The 25,307-nt window shown below is 38.2% G+C and overlaps 2 protein-coding genes across 4 annotated transcripts in view; both read right to left on the reverse strand.

Annotated features, from left to right (window-relative positions):
* Nucleotides 1–209: 209 nt before the first annotated feature.
* The window catches only part of LOC137260970 (rho GTPase-activating protein 39-like), a 186,157-nt gene continuing 161,059 nt past the window's right edge, over nucleotides 210–25,307 (reverse strand). For 2 of the 3 annotated variants that reach the window (XM_067798561.1, XM_067798559.1), the window contains 10 exons: nucleotides 17,608–18,829; nucleotides 14,297–14,598; nucleotides 9,283–9,450; nucleotides 8,693–8,773; nucleotides 7,860–7,999; nucleotides 7,022–7,151; nucleotides 5,221–5,334; nucleotides 4,677–4,834; nucleotides 4,056–4,317; nucleotides 210–3,667 (listed from right to left, as the gene is read on the reverse strand). In XM_067798561.1, coding sequence (XP_067654662.1) covers nucleotides 3,473–3,667; nucleotides 4,056–4,317; nucleotides 4,677–4,834; nucleotides 5,221–5,334; nucleotides 7,022–7,151; nucleotides 7,860–7,999; nucleotides 8,693–8,773; nucleotides 9,283–9,450; nucleotides 14,297–14,598; nucleotides 17,608–18,829 — 2,772 coding nt within the window. In that variant the 3' untranslated portion in view covers nucleotides 210–3,472. The remainder of the gene's footprint in view (nucleotides 3,668–4,055; nucleotides 4,318–4,676; nucleotides 4,835–5,220; nucleotides 5,335–7,021; nucleotides 7,152–7,859; nucleotides 8,000–8,692; nucleotides 8,774–9,282; nucleotides 9,451–14,296; nucleotides 14,599–17,607; nucleotides 18,830–25,307) is intronic. The other variant, XM_067798560.1, reaches the window with a different exon arrangement.
* Nucleotides 18,942–25,307, reverse strand: part of LOC137260980 (MOB kinase activator 3B-like) — a 357,679-nt gene continuing 351,313 nt past the window's right edge. The window contains exon 8 of the transcript XR_010954833.1: nucleotides 18,942–18,953. The gene's annotated coding sequence lies outside the window, so the exon portion shown is untranslated. The remainder of the gene's footprint in view (nucleotides 18,954–25,307) is intronic.

Consider the following 25,307-nt stretch of genomic DNA (forward strand, 5'->3'; position numbering starts at 1 on the left):
TTCTATATGACCACAAATTTGTGTAATTCCTTCAAGCAACTAATATTTTAAACACACAGTTGTTATATAACATTAATTAATGCCACATCTTGCTTAATCTAAGTTTAAAAAAACTTTTCAATTTTGATTTTTGCCAAACTATCATAGCTTGATAAAAAAACATCCAACTCTTACATTTAAAATGAAGAGGTTTTTTTAAATAATTTTTTATTGCTGTTTTAATTTTTATTATTAAACTATTATTTTTATTTTTTATTATTATTTTGGATGAGTAGATATGAGCAGTATTAGGATCTGCATCTTGGAACACCAAACGAATCTCGAATACACAAATTTATCTAAAAGTGATCAAAAATGTTAAGATATATTTTATAAAAGTTAAATGTAACTTTGATTATTTCATAACATAGAATTTCAGTAAATCATAAAATATTTTAAAATCATTAAATACTCTGACAAGTAAAATGTGCATATCACATCCGTGCCTTGACCTGATTGTAACTGTAAAAACATACTTTGTTCAAACCGTGCTCTCGGATCCATAATAGATTTCTTGAATATTGACAGTTTAATAAATAACACATTATGTTGTATAATACACACTAAACACTCATAATCTACAATATGATGGCTACATCGTGCCACAACTTTGTTCAAAATGATTGGCCCATTTCAAAATTGAACAGGACTCGTGCCAAAAAGACGATGATTTAACGGAAGGCAATAATAATACTTGCAATACTGGATTTTCGACTCCATTTGATGATCACGTGACATAGGACGTGCTAAAGGACAAAATGGCTGTCGTCAACATCACTGTTCAGTACATCCCGTTACATACCAAGTCAACATCCCATAATAATGAGAGGATTACAGGCAGACTGAGTAGATAGGTTGCGTCCTGTGTCACGTGATCTTGTGACTGGAACACGCCCTCCTACATCAGCATAAACTGAGCCCAGGGGGATCAATCAATATCATAACAGAGGGAAATGCTTTCTTTTTTAGTTTTCATGTTTTGGCATGTAACCCCGAACATCCGTCAGTTACACAGGAACACATTTCTGTCTGGCTCTTCATACTTTATATTATACTAAGACCAGAAATCTGTGTTTATACATTGGTTTTGCTCAAACCAAACTTTAAAAAAAATGAAAAATATTTGGATTTGGTCAAAACAAACTGTCAGTTTCTTACAACACTATCTCTAAATTCAAACCATCAGTTCAAAAAAGTTCTTTTGCATGTTATTTTTACAATACAGTTATAAAGACTGATACGTAGAAAAATAAATAACTTTAATTTTATTTGACAGACTTTTCAAACATGATCACGACTTCCTGAAATCTATGTCTAGCAAATAAATTTACCTTTCATTTACAAAGGGACAAATTTCTTCCTCTCATGATAAGGCAATAAGGTCCCAATAAAAAGATTTCACAGTAACTTAACTCAAACATGTAAAATTATAGTAAAAACATTTACTCCCTGAAGACTTATGTCCTAGCTGTTATCTGTATACTGTTGTTAGTGACTGGTCAAAACATTGCCCTGTAAGTATACTGAAACAATTTAGAAACGCAACATCACTTCAAACATCCAGTGAGGAGGAAGACTTTTATGGATAGGCTACTTCTTTCTTTTGCTTGATAACGGTGTTAGAATCTACACCAAAAGGAGATGGAAGTTGTCTGTCCATAGAAGTCTTCATCCTCATCATATCAACTTCTAAAATGCCATATAAAGGAGAAATTCCCAGTGGAACACCACCAAACGGAAGCAATTAACTCCTTCAAACATTCACAATCAGTGCCAACGTTTCCATCCCAAATTCAGACACAGTATGAATGAAGGAGTACAATTTTACACAAAATTCATCAGGACAATATTCTTGTGTTTCATGCAGAGTAATCGAGTGAAAGGCTTGGGTCTTCAGCATGGTGAACCAGCAGTTTAAACCTCGGATTTGTGGTTCTGGGATATTGTCAATGACAATGTAACCATGGCAACAACCTCCCACTAATTTACTTTATTTTTACCTGACCTATACTACACAAAAGAAGTTATGGAACACCAAGGTATTTCACATTTCTACAGTCAATCAGTATGTAAGATTAGGATAATCTTTTCTTTCAATTTACTATCTTGTCATGGCAGTTGAACAGGGGGGGGAAATAACTCATTGCCTGACGTCCCAGTCCAGTGGGTTTTTTTACTGTTGGACAAGCACATTTGTATATCATGCTGTACCGGTGTCCAGTTGACTTTCATGTTAATTATGCTGTTTATTTAAAAATTAACAAGAAAATTGGCTGGTACAGTGTAAAAATTATCAGTGCAAGTAATTTTACATGTGCCACTGTAACGGCATATACCTGCAGTTTTAAAGCTATTTCCACCTCTGTTAAGGACCATATTACTGTAGTAAACCTCTACGCCATGACAGAATGATTTTTGTAATATTAAAGAATCAATGGTTCTTAACTTCTTTCGAGTTGAATATTCTCACCAGTATTGCAGAATATTACATGGTTAGGCAGGACAATCATCTTGTGTTAGTTTAAACGCGACTGAAAATGTTGCGTTTCTTTTGTGTTTGAGTATAGGTGGTGCATCTCACGGCAAGGGAAGCTCATGATGATAACAACAACATCACCACATAAACAGTTTAACGTCATTACGAGTGATACAACGTGGTTATGCAGCTGGTATTATGGACAAAGGCTCATCATGAGGCAGATCCGGTTCAACTTCCGCTGTCGCAGTAATCAACACAACTGTCTTCTAGTTAATTTCTCTCAACATATAATATCCTGTTTTACACAGTTTTTATTCCTTTCAATGATAAACAATTTAAAAGATGGAAAAAACACGTAAAATATTAATCCAATTTTCTTTTTCGTACTAATATTACAGATGAATCTCAAAGCATGAGAAACAAAAATTTAGTCAGGGGTGTTGGGTGTCGTTTGTTGTAGATTTATATGATCTCAAAAACGTTAAAAATGTAACAAAAATCCCTAAAACCTGTGGAAATTCTCAAGTCTGTAATATGAATTTAATAATTGGTTTGGAAAGAATAATAATAGCTCAACTTTAATATTAATTTATCACACACTCCATGTGGAGACAATTGTGTTGGTTCGTCAGAAACTGGAAAATTGTAGATCCAAATCTGCCTAAATGCCTTCACAACATTGTATTGGTTCTGCCCTATGTACAAGTACAATGACGACGTAACACGTTTGTAACTGGGTTAACACTTCATAACAGCTTGGAAGATTCGTCTCTTCAGCACTGGAGATAAAGAAAACGTCAATGTGGAGTTCTTCAGCAAAGAAGTCTGGAAAGACATGGAAGGCTGAACTCTCATAACAGTGAAGGATTATTTCTGTTGTTATTCATCAACAGCTTCCGTAATACTCAAGAAAACAACAAGTGAGAAAAAAAGACACTAATTTCAACTCCACAATCAAACGATGCCTTCCATGAAACTGGTATCTAAATGTTGGATTAGTGTCCGAAGGAATCCCATTTCCTTGCGCGTGTTTTCAAATATGATCCGAGGGTCATCACTCTCACAGCGGAGACAGTTAGGTGCCATCACCATTGCCAAGTTATTTACATCCATTTTTGTAACACTGGCATTCTCTGGAGCAGCAAATACCTGAAAAAAGTGCAGCAGTGTCAAAATATTTGTACCCCTTTTATTTTGCTTTGAAGCACAATTTGCAAGAATGTTCCTGCTTAATTGTTTTAAAATAGTCTTCTCTCCTAATCCAGGAACAAAATCAGAAATATTGGTTGATAACTCTGCCACTGAGTTGCTTCCCTTTGTCTAGAAACCGATATCTCAGATTAAACAGGGTGAGATAATGAAAGACAGCTGAAAGAGTTGGAGAAATCTAATAAGATAACAGAACGAGGTTGAGGATTTCCTGACTCACCTGGAGAAACCTAATGAGATAACAGAGAACAAGGTTGAGGATTTCCTGACTCACCTGGAGAAACCTAATGAGATAACAGAGAACGGAGTTGAGGATTTCCTGACTCACCTGGAGAAACCTAATGAGATAACAGAGAACAAGGCGGTTGATGTGAGGCAGTTGGTTCACCACGGAGATGGCTGCCTCCGGGTTGGAGTAATTGACAACGCAGTCCTCGTAGAAATGGGAGGGTATCAGAGGTTCGTACAGCTCTCGGTACCACAGCTTGAGCAGGGAAGCTGGCACATGGGGGTCAGGGCAGTCTGACGGGGCAATCCACTGGTCACACCGAATCTTCAACGCATTCACCTCGTCAATATCACCAGGCACTCTGTGATAGGAAAGATCAAGGACTAATATGGAAGAAGCATACATATATTGTGATAGATGAACCAGCAAGCTCACTCATACTCGGACTACTGAATGATTTCAAACCAAGTGCCTTTTCACAGGTAAATATGGAAGGAGGCAGTGCATGCATGGCAGTGTTGGACCTAGCCATGGGTCCAACTCTAGAGTCTGGTAAATGTCAGTTTCATTCCAGCAATCTCAGACAAATGGCGTCTCTATAGCAACCCCTAACATGATGGAAAATGCTATTAAGAAACATGTTCGAGCTACAAGATACATGCACTGTGAAAGGTATCAAACAAAATCTACCAAAATGTGAACGTTTTTGAAGACTAGTACCTAAATATGCCCTCTGTCTGAGCACCATTGAGTCGTAGAACTTCTTCCGAAAGGATAGTCTGTATCCATGGCAACGTCCTTTCAGGATAACGATCCTTTTGCATCAGCAGTACATCATCAAGGGAGCTTCCAAACATAGATGGGTGGAAAATGGATTTCTGGAAATGGAGTGAGTGAGTGAGTTTAGTTTTATGCAGGTTTTAGGGTACTCCACCAATATCACATGAGGAATCGAACACAGGTCTTCCCAGTCAATTTGGACAAACAAAAAACATAGACATACATGCCATGTATGTTTACTGCTTTGTTTGTAGATACAAAAACTTAGATCATTATCACACAAACATAGGTTTCAAATGCAAGATCAGCAAAGGGACACAATCCCCTGTTTAAAAATAGGGTTTACTGAAACACAGCCTAAAAATTACTCAACAAAATATTTGTTAAGAAACATTACTCTGTCTGTCAATCCTTGTTGATCGTCCATGAAGATTTAATGTTCAATGTTTTGCTAACATATCTTTTACATAAAGGTAATTCTTACCTTAGCCTGTTCAACCTCATCTAGCGTAGGCTTTCGGACCCCCTTCTTGGCGCCGGTTGCCAAGGCTCGCTCTAGTCTTTGGTAGCAGTGATTAGCAAAGTGACTGATTGGCACCTGGAATCATAAGTAACAATCTCAATATACAGTGCACCCTGGTTATAACGCTCCTAGTTATAATGCCACCCTGGTTATAATGCTCCTGGTTTTAATGCCACCATGGTTAAAATGCCATGTTTTTTGCCAGAACAGATTTATTGCCTATATAATACCCTGGCTATAATGCCAAACAGGATATAGTTCCATTTGCCAAAGGTTTTTGGGCACACAAGTCATTTTCAAAGTAATTTTCTTCTGGTTATAATGCCAATTACATTGGATGCATACAGTATATATACCTTAATTGGTTAACTGACATGACTCAGATTAATTGACTAAACTTGATAATGATTTAAGTAGTCTTGTAATCCCTGATGGGATAAGACATGTGACAATACATTTCCTGCCACCTACAACAAGAAGTCACCGGCAGCCCCTAAATGCTGCGACTATCCAGTTATTCAAGGTTCATTACATCAGACATTAGCTTAATCTTCTTGTTGATTGCCTATGTCCTTTAACTGTCCTATCTGGTCATAATGCCACCCTGGATGTAATGCCATATTTTATTCTTGATAAATGGTGGCATTATAACCTAGGTATACTGTACATGTATACATGTACTGTACATTCTTTGTATGCGATTATTTGGTTTATGTGTAACCTGATGCATATCGTGTGTTGTGTTTTTCAGACTCAAGATCGGGTGTTGTGAAATGTGATTTCACATCACCTTAAAGATTCACAAGGATACCCATAACACATACACACTGGGCACTGATGGAGACAACCTCTCCATCTTTATCAAAGAAATGATGATTGTAAACCATCCTTTACCTCTTTGAGTGAGTGAGTGAGTTTGGTTTTACGCCGCTTTTAGCAATATTCCAGCAATATCACGGCGGGGGACACCAGAAAATGGGCCTCACACATTGTACCCATGTGGGGAATCGAACCCGGGTCTTCGGCGTGACGAGCGAACGCTTTAACCACTAGGCTACCCCACCACCCTTTACCTCTTTGTGGTAACACAAAACATGATCAGAAATCAAAACACAGACCTCCCCATCTAGCCACATTGAGTACTGTAACTGGTTACTTCCTCTTTAAGAGTTTTTTAGAAGTTGGTATGATGAGGATGAAGACTTTTATGGATAGACAACTTCTTTCATGCAATGGGTGTGACATTTCGGTGTAGATTCTAACACCGTTATCAAGAAAAAGATGATTCTAATGCTATCAAGAAAAAGATTATTCTAATGGTGTTAGAATCTACACTGAAACATCGCACCTATTGCAAGAAAGAAGTTGTCTATCCATAAAAGTCTTCATCCTCACTACAACTGATGGTCTCTCACCATTTTCAACAATTGGAAATTTAAGGTCCAGAAATATAACCTACCCTCCAGATCGTCAAGTACAATAACAAAATTGTAGTGACAGAACAATAGAAGATTGTAAAATGAAAAAAAACAAAATATTTATGCCATTTCACATTATTGTAGAGACAAGTGACGATTTGAGTTCACCACGAGCTACAAAACCAGGAGAGTCTTAATCGGAGATCACTCTGACAGCATGTCACAAATTACCTCCCTTAGATAAGAGGATCACAAAATTTGATACGTCAATAATTTGTACCAATGACGGCAAACATTCAGCATTCTGGAGCAGAACTAAACGCCTTCATGCTACAACTGCTTACATTTGGCATATCAAATATCTGGTCCATATGTTTGGAAATGTAGCCCTCCAGGTACGAGTAGAACTTGTGAGTTGGAGGGAAGAAATTGAGACAGACAGCCATTAGCTCCCAACCACGCTGTAGACTCTCCCTGAAACACCAGACAGTAACTGTTAACGCAGGTCTCATGCAAGGCTACATTACCTCAATTTTTTTTTTTTTTCAAATGAATTAGCATAACGCATACAATCAGACCTTCTCTATTTTAGTATTTTAGGAAAGATGTAGAAATCTTGTTCAAAGCAAATAATTGCTTTTAATCAGTTGTAATGTATATTATAAGTTGTTCACTGGTCACAAGGGGAACATGGGTTGATGTTTGTTTCTGAACATAAATAAACATCGGGGGTACATTAATCCATGGGCCCCAATGGACCAGTGAACAACATATACCGGATATACCTTACCCAACAGATCAATGTTGATTTTTTTAACTGTTCTGAATTGTTGTTTGAATTGCACGAGTGAAAAACAAATGACATCACCAGATTTTACAGACAGCATGAAACACAAGACTCAGTGTTATCTCCCTTCCATAGATTTGCATTCGCAAAACATTGGTAATTTCTGCACATCATACTTGATTCTGCATTATTTGGGAGTATTCACAAAGTACCAAATGAGTTACGTCCTTGGAAGCGGGGTACATTGGAAAATATACAAGAGCACTCAGCCAATGCAGTTTATTTATGTGTGAGGTAAGATAAATATTATTTTCCTCCTTGAGTGAGATACGAACTTCAACACATTAAACATGCGTAAATCCATAGTATTTCATTGTGTAATTCTGTTTACTTACTCTTTCTTATTCTCTGTAGTCTGACGACACAGCTGAATGTAGATCTCGTCTCTCAGCTGGGGGATACTCCACCCTTTAGTTATGATATCAAGGGCTACACTCATCGGAGCCTGCTTTGTCTTGCGATCTCCCATGTACATCTGGATATGTAGACTTATTAAGGACTCAAACAAGACATGGTATCTACATCCAACATCATTTTTGTGAGGAATATTTCTTTGTGGATTAATGGTTTACAAGCCCTTTTTATATGATCATATGTTAACTATAAAAACTGTATTCAACCAGTTTTGATCCAATGACATACCATACCAGTTGATCTTTTTAAAACTGTAAATAGAAGCGACAAAATCTCTTTGTATATCTAGAAAAAATCTCTGCTGAAAGCAGAGTCGATTGTACAATTGTGATGATATCATGAGTACATATGTGTTTCAGCTGTATGACAACTTTGAGACATTGTTTGTACACAAATCGAGGTGTGAACCTGACAATCCAGTGATTGTCACCATGTGATACATTGACACAGCATGTGTTTATGAGACCCTATGTAATAGAGGTGATACCAGAGATGAATGTATCCTGCCCATCAGTGGCACCCATCATAAACACATGCAAAGTCGAGTCAACTGTTCATCTGAAATACTTGGGAATATATGGCATACGGAATTGCATCAGACATGTTTGTCGCTGATGCAACAAATTTGGACATTCTAGCAGTCTTCGTGTTCTCAAGGATTAGGTTTTTTTATGAAGGCCTTTTGCCCTGACAATGTTCCTGACTAACATGGAGATACAGGAAAAGAGGTGCAGGAACCTGGTGTACAACTCACAAGGATATATTTGAAGACATCACATGCTTCTTTCTTCATGTTTTTATCATTGGTCCTCAGCATGGGTTTCTGTATCAGGTCCTGAAACACACAGAAATACACAAATACACTTCATTACTGAGATGTCATTAGACATATTTCGTGTCTACTTCACTTTCCACTACAACTTATATATATAGCAAAATAACAATGCCATAATTCACGTGACAACCTGGCTTCAGGCACTGCTTGTCAGAAACAGACACTAATATAGGTTAAGTGCCAATAATGTTTTGACAATAGCAGGTCTTGTAATGCTAAACTGATTAATACTAAAACAGAATGCATCAATTTGGTCAAATAAGTAAGCTGATTCGTGAACTTTTACTAACTTTTACTAACTTTTACTAACTTTTACTTTTACTATGACAAATGTTTTCACGATCAGTTTGCCATTCCAGTTTTGACTCAACAACTTCCAGAATGTCAATCAAATAATTACTGAGTCTGGCATCTTTTCCGTTAATTTGCTGCTTTGCTTGGACCAGTTTGTCAGACTAATGTTAAGATTGTAACATAAAACCCAATGCATAGGAGTTTCAGATGATTACCTTTGACCACACAAGCATGTTGGTGAGAGGCACTTTCTTCCCAAACAGTCCCTTTTTGTGTCGGTTGAGATGTGGAGCATAATTCTCGATGTCGCTCTCCGACGGAAGTTTCTGGGAATGAGACAGACTACTGCCAGAGCCTGACGGTGGCACCGTGCCTGGGCGGTTCTATGAGGGACAGATTTGTTAGTTAGCAGGGGAGGTAAGCAGGGATGGATTAGCAGCACACTAAAACACAGGATAACTATGCAATGTAGAACAGTGATGTTGAGACCAAACTCTGAGATCATCAGTGATCGAAATAATGGCCTGCCCAAATGCCTGGTTCCGGCAAATTTTGAGTTGGGCTGCCTGGAAATTCTCTCCACCAGCCCGATTGTCTGGCTGAAATTTCTAAGGGTTACCTACTTTCAGTTCACTCTCAGGATGATCATTACATTTTAATTGTCATGTCATAATTTGATTTAAGAAAGATGAATGAAAGCTACGAGTATATTCCATAATTATACATGGACAACTCTTCTGCCAGAGAAGACAGCAATAGGACACTAAAACTGTCTGGCTTAGTAAGCTACGCTATGTTTGGATATCTGTAGTCACATGGTTCAATAAGGACCAATCAAAGAGAGGGTTACTTAAAGGCAGGCAGGCAACTTTCAAGATGGGTAGGCAATATTTATGGGCCACCAGCCCGGCTGTCAGGTGGCGTTGAAAAATTATTTCAATCACTGGAGATCATAAACACTGTACTTGCATGTTACATCATGAGAGATAATCCCTTTTTTTGCAAATATCAAAAGAATTTCCACTCTGCAAATTTAGAAATGTGATGACCCAACCAAAAACTAAAATTTTTAACAATGTCCTTGCATATAAATGCATCTTGTAAGATGTTACATATTTTACAACTATCAACATCAATACTGTTAAAATCCATGCTGACAACAGAAACCTAGAGAACTCTGTACACATGTACATACAACTGATTATGCAGAGGCTTTTCCAAAAAAACAACCTGGTTCCCAGAGATTTAATGTGCCATCATCTGTTGTTACACTTTACAAAAACAACAGTCACTTTGTGTGAGGAAGGAGTGGTCATTAAATGTTAAAGTAATGTAATTTAGTTAAAATAAAAAACAACCCCCAACATTAATAATTCACTCTTTTAGTTCAGGAAAAATCTAAGCCAATCACTGTGTAATTTGTCAAACCCTCCCCCAGCCCCACAGCTTTCTGCTCCCTGAATCTTGTTGCCCATCCATACTTAAAACAACATCTGTTAGTACTGTCATCAAGACCTAAAAACTGAATACATATCACTTTCACCCTCTAAACATGCATTATGTCTGTCCTCAACCAAAGCTAAATGAGCCCCTGGTGCCCTCTAATGAAGACTTGTCCATTTCTGTACAATGACGGATCCCCTTGTAAGTACTGTATAATGCTATTAACAAGCAATACTAAGCAGTGCTATTTATAAGGGGAGGTCAGTCATGTTGGCATGGCGTCAGTATGTAAAAATATTTCCAGTTGATGTAAGTCGTAAATATAGTCAAAAGTTCAACTACACTCAAACATGAAAGACACAGAGGAAATCATATTTAATGTGTGGTGATTATACCATGTACCATTTACCACATTAGTAATACATATTCATTATCAGGGCTGGTGAAACCATCAATCCAGCCCACACTGAGTATAGTGATAATCCTAGTCAACCTGTATCATGAGTGTCCATGATTAATATTTCCCCCCTATCATGAGCTACACCAACGTACAATTTCATGATAAATGACTCTCCATCATATTCATTCTGCCAAATCATTATGAGGGCCTGTGACCTCATCATCATGGCCCTTACTCAGCATACTTCACCATGATTTGGTCACATGCTACTTCAAAGCTATAATTGTCATCCCAAATGCTAATCTGAACTTTGTTGTGGTATGCATGCTAGAATTTGTTCTGTATGGACTAAAACAGCAGCTGAATCGTTAAACATTGAAATATTAACATGAACACCCCCTACCTTCATCTCCCATTACAATAACCGACTTTCACCACACACAGGTCTATATTTATTCTATATTCACAATATAAACTGAAACTTGAGGGCAGTACTATATTCAACATAACAAGCAAGCCAACCTTGTACCCTGTGACAATAAACACAATGCAAACATGGCCAGTGTACCATTCCATATGTACAGTATATACAAATATATGGAAATATCATCCCACTGAAAGCAATATGTGAATAATGTTTCAATAATTAAAATGAAATAAAATTTTCAGATTTATTCAATATTTCTGACAAAAAATGAAATGTTTCTATACTCATTCAGTTTTTGTTCACACAAGAAAATTCATTTCTAAAGAGCTTCATTGGCCGTGGGTACAGAGGTTAAAAAATACCCTGAGGAAAATATTGTGACTATTTTTTTTATATTATAAGTGGACAGTACATATGCATGAAAAAGTGGATAATAAACAGCAACTATTTTGGTAAATTCTATGCCTATAAAACATACCTTGATAGATTAATATTTCAATATATACTCATTCATTTTGTAAGCGACCAAACTTACATGGGGAAATTCAGTAAAAAGTATGACAAGATAACATGTACAGTGGGCAGTGCTTTCAAACACACCTTGAATTATCAAAGAGATATTTAAATGTGTGGCAAAAATACTTAGTAATAATTTCAAGACATAGAAGACATGCCCTTACAGAAATTCACCCTCGAAAAAATTTCTTCAGACTTATTACCACTGACTATTCAGGACTGTTTATAATAAAATTATGTGGAGTCCACAATTTCTTGAAGTATGCAGAAACATAATTTGATATCACAGCCCCAGAACGTTCAACTTTCATCATGACTATGGCTTTTGTGGTTAACACTGACAAATATATACTGAGGGAAAAAAGTAGGGATCACATGAAAGGACAAGTGTTCCTTTATTTGTTTTCAAGGTCTCTTCCCAGGCTGTGTATGGCATACCTTGTGAAGAAACCTGGAAACAATTATGGGAACTCTCATGCTTTCATGTGATCCCTTATTTTTGCCGTCGGTACTTTACCGAATTACATAACTCAGATCAAAACTGTACCTCAAACTCCGCATTTCCATTTTCATCATATAGAAAACTCATATTCGTCCATTGCCCAGATTTGCCATCAGCTCCCATGACCAGCTGACCACTGTCCAGTGATTGACAGGTGGGACTGACACCAGGAAATGCATGAGGTATTTACCTACCTAGTTAACCCTTTCATCCCTGACCACAGGCAGTCTCCCTAGACATGAATGACTTCACATGGGCAGATAGATATCCAGTTACTGCTGTTGTTTATGTTATGATAATCTGATTAGGAAACAAATCTTCAAGAATTTGGAAGATTTAAAACTGCTGTCATACTTAAGAAACACTTCTGGTTTTGAAATGTCACCATGATTTCATATGTTATCAATTATTTCACAATATTTTCACAATAATTGAGTCTGGTGGATCAGACAATCCAGCGATCAACAGCATGATCATCGATCTACGCAATTGGGATGCGATCCTAGTAAGTCGCCTTTTACGACAAACATGGGTTGCTGAAGGCCAAATCTAACCCAGGGATTTTCACAGAATAGAGAGACATGTAGATAATTTCCTCAATTGTGAATTTTTAAGAATATTTCTAGTCTGCCGTACAGACCCTGAAGTATATATATCCAAGAAAGCCCATGCAAGTCTAGAAAATGTGGCATGTCTAGATTTCCTTAGCTTCAAGAAAATGAAGGAAGTCTCAGGGCTCCATTTCATTATATTATTTTTTTTCACTATGAACGTTTTTTTCAATAAAATATGTTCATTTCAGAGGCTAGTTGTTAGTCTAGAATATTTCCTAAACTGGAAACTTTTTAAGTTTCTTGTGAGTAGATGGACCCGAGACCGGGGTGTACTTCAGCAGCACACAGTCTGAGTCCAAGACATTGGAAACTCACAAAAGAGTCAAAACTCAAGTCTAGAATGATTGCCAAGTTAAAAATTAAACATAAGGTCAGTCTGGATTTATTTTTAGTTAGCCGACTCAAAAATAATGTTATTCTACATCACACATGACAGCTGACCTGAGTCTGAACCTGTTGTGTGTCTACTTCATGGGAGCATGTCCCTGGGATGAGTAACTTAATGGGTGAGTGAGGGAGTTAGTGGTCATATTTACTGCAGCAGCTATGAGTTAGTGAGTGAGTTTAGTTTTACACCAGCAGCTATAACTACAGCGACATTGTTACTGACTGTATGCCTGAAAAACAAGTGTTTGTTATTCGATGCTACAGTCAGCATTATTCCAGCTATAAGGCAGCAGTCTGTAAATAATTGAGTCTGAAGCAGACAATCCAGTGATCAACAGCATGAGCATCTATCTACCTATTCTGGGTAACACTACCAAACACTCCACTCTTTTAACCTTACTGTTTCTAATTTTTAAATTTCCACTTACTTCACAAATGTAGAAAGTAAAAATGAACTGATATATTGTAGCTTGAAAAAATTGATTCCGACAACATTCCACACCATTCCAGCTAACTACTGTACTAAGTTCTAATCTATCTTCTAGCACTGAGAGGGAAGGGACATAACTCTGGGTACAGAATGCTATAAGCTTCTACAGGATGTCAGAGAGTAAACAATACTATTTGAACGTAAACATAGTTATAATTCTTGATGCGCATTTTCTACTCTTTCTCAATTATGAACTTGTTTACACATGCACTACTCTAAAGAAGTAAATGGCGCCTGATGTTTCTAAATGACTTTATCTACCATGAGTTATGGGTATTGCTACACACAGTCTAATAATTGTGGGTGTTTTTCTACCTTGTTTTGAGTGTTGGAGTGTCAGTTTTGAGAAGATGATATACAAATGGTGTTACATATCGATAACAATTCAAAGAGCACAATTTTTATCTACACACAACTTTTAAGGTTACGATAAAAGCTGATAATACATACCTGTCTGTTTAGAGATCCTGTGCTGGGACTAAGCGACATATTCGCTTCGGATTGAGAAGCCACAACCATTGACAGAGGGCGCTGTGAGATGTCCGTCTGCAAGGACTGACTCTTCTCAAGGGCAGGATTTACCGGGACTGGTTCTGAGCCACGTTCTACAGGAGCACCCTTCTTCCTGCGTAGAGATGCATGATGGGTCTCTTGTTGTAGTGGAGTCGGAGAGGGTTGGATTAGCCCCCGTGGAGAATTGCACGAGAAAACACTACTGCTGTCGGACTCTTCGAACCCCTGGTCCTGTATACCTGAATACGGAAAACGGAACTGGTAGGTAAACAGACAGCAGAACCAGTTAACGGGTAAGGTGAGTGAGTGAGTATGGTTTTATGCTGCTTTTAGCAATATTCCAGTAACATCATGGCAGAGGACACCATAAATAGGATTCACACATTGAATCGAACCTGGGTTTTCTGCATGACAAACAAACCCCTTCACCACAACCCCACCACCCCCATAAAGTAACTACTGACCATGACTTTGGAAATATGTACACCTTGTGCGTGAGTGCGAGTGAGTGAGTGAGTGAGTGAGTGAGTGAGTGAGTGAGTGAGTTGGGTTGAATGCCAGTTTGAACAATATGCCATTTATATGGTGAAGTCACTAGTAAAATCTAAAGTAATGCAGGTGTCTGATGTTTGATGAAACGACAATGATAAAAATAAAAATTAATTAGTCCATTTCTACTGTGGTATATAAACACTGACAGCATGCTCATAAGGTCAAGCACCTGCTTTCCCACAATAAGTGAAGACCATTTCTGGTGTTCCTGTGATATCCTTGGACTTTTGCTCCAGCCAGTGGCCAACCATACACACTCACTCACCCTTGGCTTCAGTCAGTTTGCATTCCCTATCACAAGCTAAAATTACAAGAATCTTGCAATAGTATGTATGAAGTAAGTGACCTTGTCGAAATGATCCTTACCATATGCTCCTTATGAATGGGAATTACGACAAGATCTTCAGTCACCAGATCTTCAGTAACCACAACGACAAATCTACAAAGCTCAACAAGACCTCACACTCCAGGCTCAAATGAACAGAGACTTATACAAACCCATGTTTAAGTACTGTCTTCGTCACTGACACTGTTGTAAGAAGACCGTTTTAACACATCATGATTTGCCTGTGCGTAAGATCATATGACCACATGACTGTGTCCATGTCTCTGGGGACAGGTCATCTGGGAATTTTCTGTTGCTAAAAACAACCCATGTTGTGTTTCTAAATATAGTTCAGTGCCAGAAATGTAGACTTGAAGTTTCATATCTAATAATAAAATCTTCAGCTGATCACACCCACTTAAATCATGTGATATTCCTGGGACTGTGATATCACAGGAAAACACGAGAAAGCATATCCGTGAGAAGATATATTTAAATTTCTGTCAAACTCGAGAACATCTCCCCCTACTAGAGTAATCACTTTCCCAGTAGTCAGTTCTGTGAATTTGGTAAATCTGATGACAACATTTGTCCTTACATGTCAGAATCTACTTCACATTTGACATATCCTGCTCAAAAGAAGTTAAGAACACAATTGTTTCATCTGTCTATGGTTTGACATGAAAGAATTGGAATTCCTCAACTTCTTTTGAATAGTATATATATTCATCTAATAAGGTTAAGGACCAATATTCAATATTTAAGCATTATACAGATCATAATATGAACTACTAAATATTTTAATATAGAAAATTGGGGTGGTCGCAAACTTTTCCATTGAGTAAATATCTCAGAGTCATTTGGGGTCCCTCAACTTTAAGAGACCTCTTACACAGAGATCAAGACACATTTTATGTTTGACCAAACAATACATGCTTACTGTATCATCAAAGAGGATATCTCTTCATAAACCCACGTGCGAAACTTGAACCCTGAAGGACTGACAAACTGAGCCCAGGTTTTACCCAAACATGCCACTGAATGATTTAAGATATAAAGTCACATTGACATATTTCAGTCATATCGTGTCTGATTCAAATAATACATTCATGATAACTAACAGTAAATCATAAACACCTGCCAATGAAGGACTTTAAAACAACTAGACTATCACAGATATAAACTAAAAACTAGTAATTAATTCTAAAACTATAGAAGAAGATACAATATGAAAACAGGCTTATAGATCACGAACAGCTGAAGGAAGATCACCATACAAGGGGCCGTGGGGACATACATTACTTTAACTACCAGCATGGGCCCAAGCACAAGGCAGGGTGACAACAAGAAACATCTATTCATATATTTTTGGTAGGACCAGAACAGGAGTTAAACCAGAACTCCACTAATAGGGTAAATGCCTTATCTACTGGACCGTGGAAATGGTCACAAAGTGTGAAATACATAATCTAATCTATACTGGAACACTTCATTCAGTTGTGTGAATTGAATTGAGGTGAGTTCTACACCACTATCAGCAATTCAAGCAATATCAAGGCTGGAGGTACCAGACATTTTTCACTTTTATACATAGTTTACCCATGTGAGGATTGTAAACATGGATCTTCAGCATGATGAGCGAAGTCCTAAGACTTTCTACACTGAGAATATATTAATAATTTAATGGTAAAAATACACTAATAGTGCCAAGTATCCATATGTCAAGTTGCTCATTGGACACTGTAATCAGAGTCTGATCAATATTTCCCTGAATAAACCAAGCAGCCTGTGAGGCACTAGAAGGTTATAAGACACGTGACTCATCCCACCGGGTACCCATTTTCTACTGGATGAAGAGAAGCAATTTGGAACAAACTCACTTACCTAACGTGGGACCACATGTATCAATTGTGCTTCAGTGTAGGCCTGGACTGAAGTCCTAGAAACTCTCAGAAGTCAAGCCACCAAACACGGTCACCCATTCAAAGACTCTCCATGCTCAACAATTCTTAACTTTAACTAATTCCTGACCTGAGCTCTATGCACTATGCATGATGCATGAATGCCATACCATCTTCAAAGCATGATAACTAACCAACACTATAGCATGGGCCATCATACTTCAAACTGTTCCTCCAAGCGATCGTAGGGCTAAGGTGATTGTAACACCCATCATTGAACATAGACTTACGACAGTTGTAGATCTACTATCACTTTGTGGTACGGGTCCCTTGACAATCAACGTTTTAAACAAATCTTGCTCTATGATCCTGATCCTGCCATCTTTAATGGGTACAACTCTGCACTGAATATGTTTGGGGTCTCATCTGTAAACAAATCATAAATGCTTCAAAACACAAATATGGCCTACCTTCGTAGTCCTGTATCTGAGGTCGGTTCTGTGCATTGTATTTGTACACACTTTGATCGTAGATGCTTGGTGGCGGGTAGTCTTTGAGGATTGTGGGATGAATACCCGGTACATTGGCATAATCCGGTTCTTGATCTGGCTCCGAATTGGTCACTGTGATTGACCGTTGAGACAACTGACTATTTGACCGATCATGCATAATATCTGGGTCGGTGCTTCGACCTGATCCTTTTGACGAAACACTGTCCTGAACAGAAACAGCACTATCCTGTAAGTTCCGCAACGACCCAGCCGAAGACTGGGTATCTGACATGTTGCGTAGTGAACCCTGTGATGACTGGCTGTCAGACAGTTCCCGATTTCGGGAAGAATGAGACGTCTGACTGTCCGTCCTGTCGTGCCAGAGATAATGACCTCGGTTAGAAGAATGGGATGTATCGCTGTCCGATCGTTCATGTCGATGATACATGTAATTTTCGGGGCAGTCTGTGTACGACTGGGATGTCTGAATTCCCATACTAGAATACATGCTTGGGTCTGCAGGGTATGGTAAGTCATACCCACCTTGACCTTCTACATTGATTTTCTTATAAGCTGTGTTACCATCTCGTTTCGATATGCCGATATAGGCAGGATTGGTTCGAGGGAAACGAAGTTTAGGTTTTTGTGGAATGGGGCTGATATTTCCTTGCTGGTTCACAATGTCCTGACTGAAAGCCAAATATTCATCTTTTCCTCGGAGATCGGGACTATAGAGACGTTCATGTCCGCTCAGCACATCCTGAGCATAGTTATCTGCTCGCACGTAACTCACTGATGTAGGGAAGCCTTCCATGGACTGTTCTGGAAAACTTCTCTGCCGTGGATGATGAGCATGTTGCTGAAGATTAATATTATCATCCGGCCCCCCTACACCCATATCATGCCGACGACAACTCCCGCCGCGGCTTGGCACGTTACTGTCACTCGGTGTTTTGTGTAGTGACCTTGACCTTTGTGGTCGAGGTGAGTCAATAATTGTCCTTGGAGGCATTTCGAAGGAATCACGACGCACCACACTGGGCTGAACAACAGAAACTGGAGCACTGTAGCTGCTCTGGCTCACAGATGATGACTGACTTCCTCGGCGACGTGCACGATCGCCATTAACTTGTTGGTCCGAGTTGTCCTGGCGACTGGAACTGCTCTGCGAAGATGTAGAGTCCTGTCGATGAAAGCGTTGCTGAAATTACAAAACACAATAATTAATATCCAAATCTACTGAATAAAGACACAAAACATACCTCCATTATGACTGCGACCCAATCAAATGTAAGTACTGCATCGGTCTACAGGTTTATCACAAACTTCAAAATGATGAATTGAAAGGTTTTTATCATTCAGGTTTCATAAGCCCAACATCAGAGAAGGAAGTACTGCAGGACTCTTCATTCATTGCCATGACAACCATCTGATTGTTTAAATTCTAAATGGCACCAAACATTCACCTTTGGATAATCACTCCTGATAATGTTAAACACATCTCTACACAAATCATGACATTAAACATCAAATGTGATTTTATCCAAGAGTGACAAACAACTAAAGAAAGTGTAGAAAATATTATTTCCCGTTGTCATAGAAAATATATTATTACTACACAATGAGGAAATTCATATTATGATCATTGTTTTCATTGTTCATAACACCATGATATTTACAAGGAAACATATTTCACGTTTACACATTATCATACTTCATAAAGTCATGGCTTCCTCAATGAAGTATGTGATATGGGATTTAGTGAACTATTTTCCTCAACACTATCACCACATCAGAAAAAAATTCTAAATATCAGGCAACAGGAAAACTGGAAAATATTTCATATTGTATCCGGACAATACTTTCTCATTTGTTTGGACTGTACAATCAGTATGAAGATTTGCAATGAACACCTGTGTATGAGACTAGGGAAAGAAACACACACCAATGGTCAACCCTCTCACTGCAGAACTACTGTATCAGTGAGAGACTTCACTTCTGAATGCAGAGTTAAGTAAATTCTTTCAGTCCAATACACTTTGCTGATATAAGTTCATACATTAACACTAAAAATTATGCCAAGAAACTGGCTCATTCTGGCTGACTAAAAGGATTTTGACACATTAATGACCTTTGTTTTCTTGTTGTTTCAAGTAATTTCTTTTCAGTTTCATCAAGTTTGTTTTCTTTTAAACATGGATCCATGATTCACACCGAACATTTAGAGAAACTTGAACACTGTGTTCTCAAACAGCTGGGTATAAGATAGCATTAGTGTATACATGAAAAAAAATAATTAAAGTCCCTTTTTTTCAAACTGCATTAATTAAATCACAGATCTAAATTAAAAACACAAAGAACCATCACATAACATTAATGATAAAAAACTGTCAAATACTTCATGTTTATGTCATGACCTTATGTTGTTATATTTCATTCCTAACACTAAAATCAATAATGACATCACACTATATATCCTTCTACTCTCAAACCTCCACCCTAGGCAAGATTAACATGAGATTGTGAAAGCTTAGATTCCAGTGGTGATAACTTAAAAATCAAACATTAAATTTCAGGAGCCTGATATATAACAATGATAATAAAACAATAAAATAAAACAAAGAAAAATGTCCCTTTTCCTACCTTCTGCGGAGGAAAACAAAACAACCTCATTGTTACAAGTAGTTGTTGAGAGAGTATTACGCCCAGACAGTGTGGTAATCGCCTTCACAATATAAGGAAACAAATAACTCAGCTGTGCCAATGTGATTTAATCTGAGGTCAGATGTCAGAGGTCAGCTGATGACCTCCTCATCTTTATTTAGTTTAACATATTGAGCAGGGAAAACTTCCTATGTCACTTTTGATCAAAAGAAGGAAGTAGGATGTGGGGCTGTTTGTGGAAACGGAAATGTTGAATGTGGAAGTAAAAAATTTGAAACATTGTTCTGAATACAATCAGACACAACCGTCCCTAACCAGACATCAGTGAATGAATCAAGGTTTCCGCCACTTTTAGCAATATTCAAGCAAAATTATGGCATACGAAATGGGCTTCACACATTGTTCCCATGCGGGGAATCAACCCTGGCCTTCAGCACTTTTAGTCTTCTCAGATGGTCTAATAAAGAAATAGAACCAAAATAAGTGAAAAGTAAATCTTAAAATAAGACCTGGTGAATGTTTGAAAATTATTTTAGGTGGCTCATTTAAAACAAATAGAAACATTCTCCATGAAAATACCTTTGATCAGCCCTTCTCACACTCTATCTCAACCTGTCAGCTTTCACTGTATGAAACATTTCTAAAGATTCAGGGAAGAAAGTTTGGAAAACATTTGATAGCATGCATAAAATTTCTTCAATAATCAATATTCACTCACTCAACCTAAAAATCTCCATTCTTAAAATTCGCCAAAAATTGAATGAAACATATCCCAGCATGTTCTTTGATTGCAGAGTGATATGAGTGAGTAGAGTTTTATGCCACTTTTATCAATGTTCTAACACAAAAACTATGGGGACAACAATTTGCACCTATGTGGAGAATCAAAGCCGGGTCTTCGGCATGACAATGGGATGCTTAAACCACTAGACTATCCACCACATACCCCTCAGCCCAACCCCCACACACACCCACACACCCCCACACACCCACCGCCCCAGGAATGATAAAATGCTGTAAAGACTTCGGCCACTGAACAAAGTATGACTTCATTTGACATCTCCAACTGATATTTGTTCACCTACAGAAGGTAACTTAATATTTCCTGGCCTTGAACACATTTTGATATTGATTTCCCAACAAAATATTAGACACAACACCTTAGGCCTTTTCTTCACTTCTTGGTTTATGGGCCAGCTAACCCAGTATGTGAAGAAAGTGAAAGAAAAACAATTGTTTTCACAGATTTTGTTTGCCATTATGTACCTCCAGCCTGATAAAAAACAAGAAAGTGAAAAAATAAATAAAAAATAGCTAATGATACTTTCTAAATATTCCCTGAAACTATCAGATCCCGACTGAATTATTTAAATAACACTGCCAAAAACGTGGAATATTACTGAGCGCGGTATAAAAGTGAAACTAAGATTCAATCACTCAATATCTTTCAACAAAATTTCGTGCTACACATAATGTGATATCAGCACACAAGGAACGTCTTTGGTTTATGGACAGAGACAAGCCATAACAAAAAAGAGACAACTTGGATATATACGGAAATGTTTTTTAAGCACATAAGAAAAACAGAAGTGGTAGGTGAACACAGAGTAGACCCCAAGACATACATTGTCACTTTTAGCAATATTTCAGCAATATCACAGACGGGGACACCGTAAATGAGCTTCACACATTGTACCCATGTGGGGAATTGAACCTACGTCTTCAGCACACTGAGCAAATAACACAGAAAATAACATCCACTGTCATGTACAAACTCTGTCGGACAGAGATACAGAGACACACCAAAATACAACACGCATGTACACATGCACGCACACAAAATTTCCAACAGTACTTAAGTAAAATCCTAATCTCAAATTAATCTCCTAATCCTGTCACATAATCCTGTTAGGAGGAAAGATCTGCAGAACACTAACTGAATGCATTAAATGCACACAAGTATTTAAAGTTAAAATAGGTCAGGTTAGTCTAGTGTAATAATGGCCTGGCAGGAGCACTGCCCTGGACTCCGTGGGTATGACTCACACAACAAACCTGAACACTCAGGAGTGGAAACAACCATTGCCTGACGTCCCAGTCTAGTAATTTTTTCTGTCGGGCAAGCTAACTTGTATATCACGCTGTATCAGTGGTCAGCTGACATTCCATTGTTAAAGGTCACATGCAACCAAAAAATCAAACATAATTAAAACTCATTTATCACTCATTCATGACATATAATATACACTGCTTCTTTTAAAAAAACAAACAAACAAAATTATAAGTGTACAATCGCGATTCAAAAGTGCAATATTTTGTACTTGGGCTTACTTCCCCCGAAACGAAGCCCACGGGAGACCGAACCCAGTCATAGCTTGTGGATGTGCACTCAAGTGTAACGACGGCCTCTGATTGGCTGTTTCATTTGCTGATATGCTGAGGGTTAATTGTGTGTACAGAAAGGTGATCTGTTTGATGGGCATTTTAGAAGTATGGCGAGTCACATGAAAGTAAGATTCTTTATGGATAACAACTTCTTTTTGTGTACTTGATGCGTCGTTTCAGTATGGATTCATATACTGTTGTCAAACAAAATCATACACACTAAAAGAAGTTGTTATCCATGAAGAATGTATATAGAGATGCTGGATTTTGAAAATACATGTTCTCTGAATTTCCGCTCGATCCAATAAAAAATCATGTCAGTAAAGATGGTAAACTACTGCGTGGCTGGAATCTGTCATTCGTCCAAGTCCAAAGCAGGACTTGAAACTGACAAGGGTTTGCACCAGTTTCCGTCAGATCCAGTCATCCGAAAAAAATGAATGTAGTTTGTTTGCAACCCACAGACATAAAAACATGTCATGTGTATCACACGTGCCTAGTTACATAATGTGGCAGAGACGGGGCTCGGGTGCACGAGTCATAAATCAACTCATTTTCTTTATGTCGTATAGTCTGATAGGTGTTAAGTTCAAATTGCACGTGGTCAATGATTGAAGCTGTGTACTGCATGTTGTCTTTAGCAGACAGGCAGGCAGACATATAGGTGTGAATAAACCAGACAATGAGCTTTCTCTGTGACAGAGACTGCTTACCACAATCAACAAGGTTTTTTTTACGTAACGAGTAGATTATTTACTTGTTTGTGTACACAACCGAGATTAGACTACTGCTCACGACCTCAGATGCTGGGCATGCATACTGTTTCAAGCTCCCTGAACCTATTCACTGCGCATGCGTTATGGACGCAGCGCAGCACATCTGTTGAAACCAGTTTTCCCCCCAGCGCTGGGGGGAATTTAGTGAAAAGTTTGAACTCCGATTTCGCGGGCTTTTTTTTCATCGTGTTTTTTTTCAACTTTATAGGTTGAATTGGCATTTTTTATTATTTGTTTCGGTAAGTGCATACCTAAAGGTACCAGAATCTGCAAAGTTGTATTTTACGTTGCATGTGACCTTTAATAATGTTGTTCATTTAAATAATCAACAAGAAAATTGGCTGATATAGTGGAAAAATTATAAGCGCAAGTGATTTTATAAGTGCCACTGTACCAGATTACATTAGCAATTCAAGAATAATTTCCATCCCTGACACTATACCCAACATTTAAAGTAACAATGACAGATAAGAACCCTGACCTTTCCTTTCTCATATCTTATTGACCTACAGGTTTCAACAATGCATTTAACCAATGTTTTAAAAATGTTACCCAAATACAAATCCTTTTTATCTTTTGTTCTGAGAGTTTATTGTTAAGGCTAGACCAGTTTGAGACTTCATCTCAAGACCAGCAAATCCTTGCCAAAGGGAAGCAACTCTGGACAAGAGGAGATTACTTGTACCAGTATAATGTAAACCTTATTCATTCCTACAGTCCCTCATTCCTATGTATCATATAAATTCAAAACAGCAACATATTTTGCATTAATTAAAAAAAAATTGTCATTTTTCAAAATACAAATTATTCTACCTGGTTGACATTATACTATCAATGCCTGAGCACAAGCTGTTTAAAATTTCTTCAATATTGTGAACTGCAATAAAAGTTCTCACAAAGGTTCTACTGTGTCAGCTAATCAATTTCAAATTTATAATAAGGTCACATTTATGTATCAGATGCATTCAATGAAACTGTACATTCTGCCAAGCTGTCATCTGTCAATTCATGACCTTGACCTACTCCTGGTATGCATCACAGCAAACTCAGGTACTTCTGGTGCAGTGTCATGCCCACAGTCCTGCATGTGAGTGCTATTATCACAGGGTGAATCTGTATCATTACTAGGATAACACCACCAGGGTAGACTGAAACACACCAGGTCAATGCATGTCTAGCTAATGGTGTTGAATAGGTCCTCAGGAACCCATGCTTGCGACTAGGCGACTATGTTTGTTGTAAGAGGCGACTTAGTAAATGGGAATGACTGGTCAGGCTCCCTGACTTGGTAGACACATATCATTGTCTCATCAGTTCCCAATTGTGTAGGCTCATGCTGTTGATCACTGGATTGTCTGGTCCAGACTCGACTATTTACAGACCACTGCCATATAGCTGGAATATTGCTGAGTGGGGCATAAAACTAGACTCACTCACCCTTATCTATTCCATCATGGTATTCATTACAGAACTTGAACTACACCTGAGACTAGCATGGGTTACTATGGACCTGTTACTGTTACTGTACTATGGACCTACACTGTCATGGACTACACCCAAGGCTAGCATGGGGTACTAGGGACCCACACTGTCATGGACTACACCCAAGGCTAGCATGGGGTAGTAGGGAACCACTCTGTCATGGACTACACCCAAGGCTAGCATGGGGTACTAGGGACCTACACCGTCATGGACTACACCCAAGGCTAGCATGGGGTACTAGGGACCCACACTGTCATGGACTACACCCAAGGCTAGCATGGGGTACTAGGGACCCACACTGTCATGGACTACACCCAAGGTTAGCATGGGATAGTAGGGACCCACACTGTCATGGACTACACCCAAGGCTAG

Source organism: Haliotis asinina, chromosome 14, assembly GCF_037392515.1.
Source record: "Haliotis asinina isolate JCU_RB_2024 chromosome 14, JCU_Hal_asi_v2, whole genome shotgun sequence".
NCBI lineage: Eukaryota > Metazoa > Mollusca > Gastropoda > Lepetellida > Haliotidae > Haliotis > Haliotis asinina.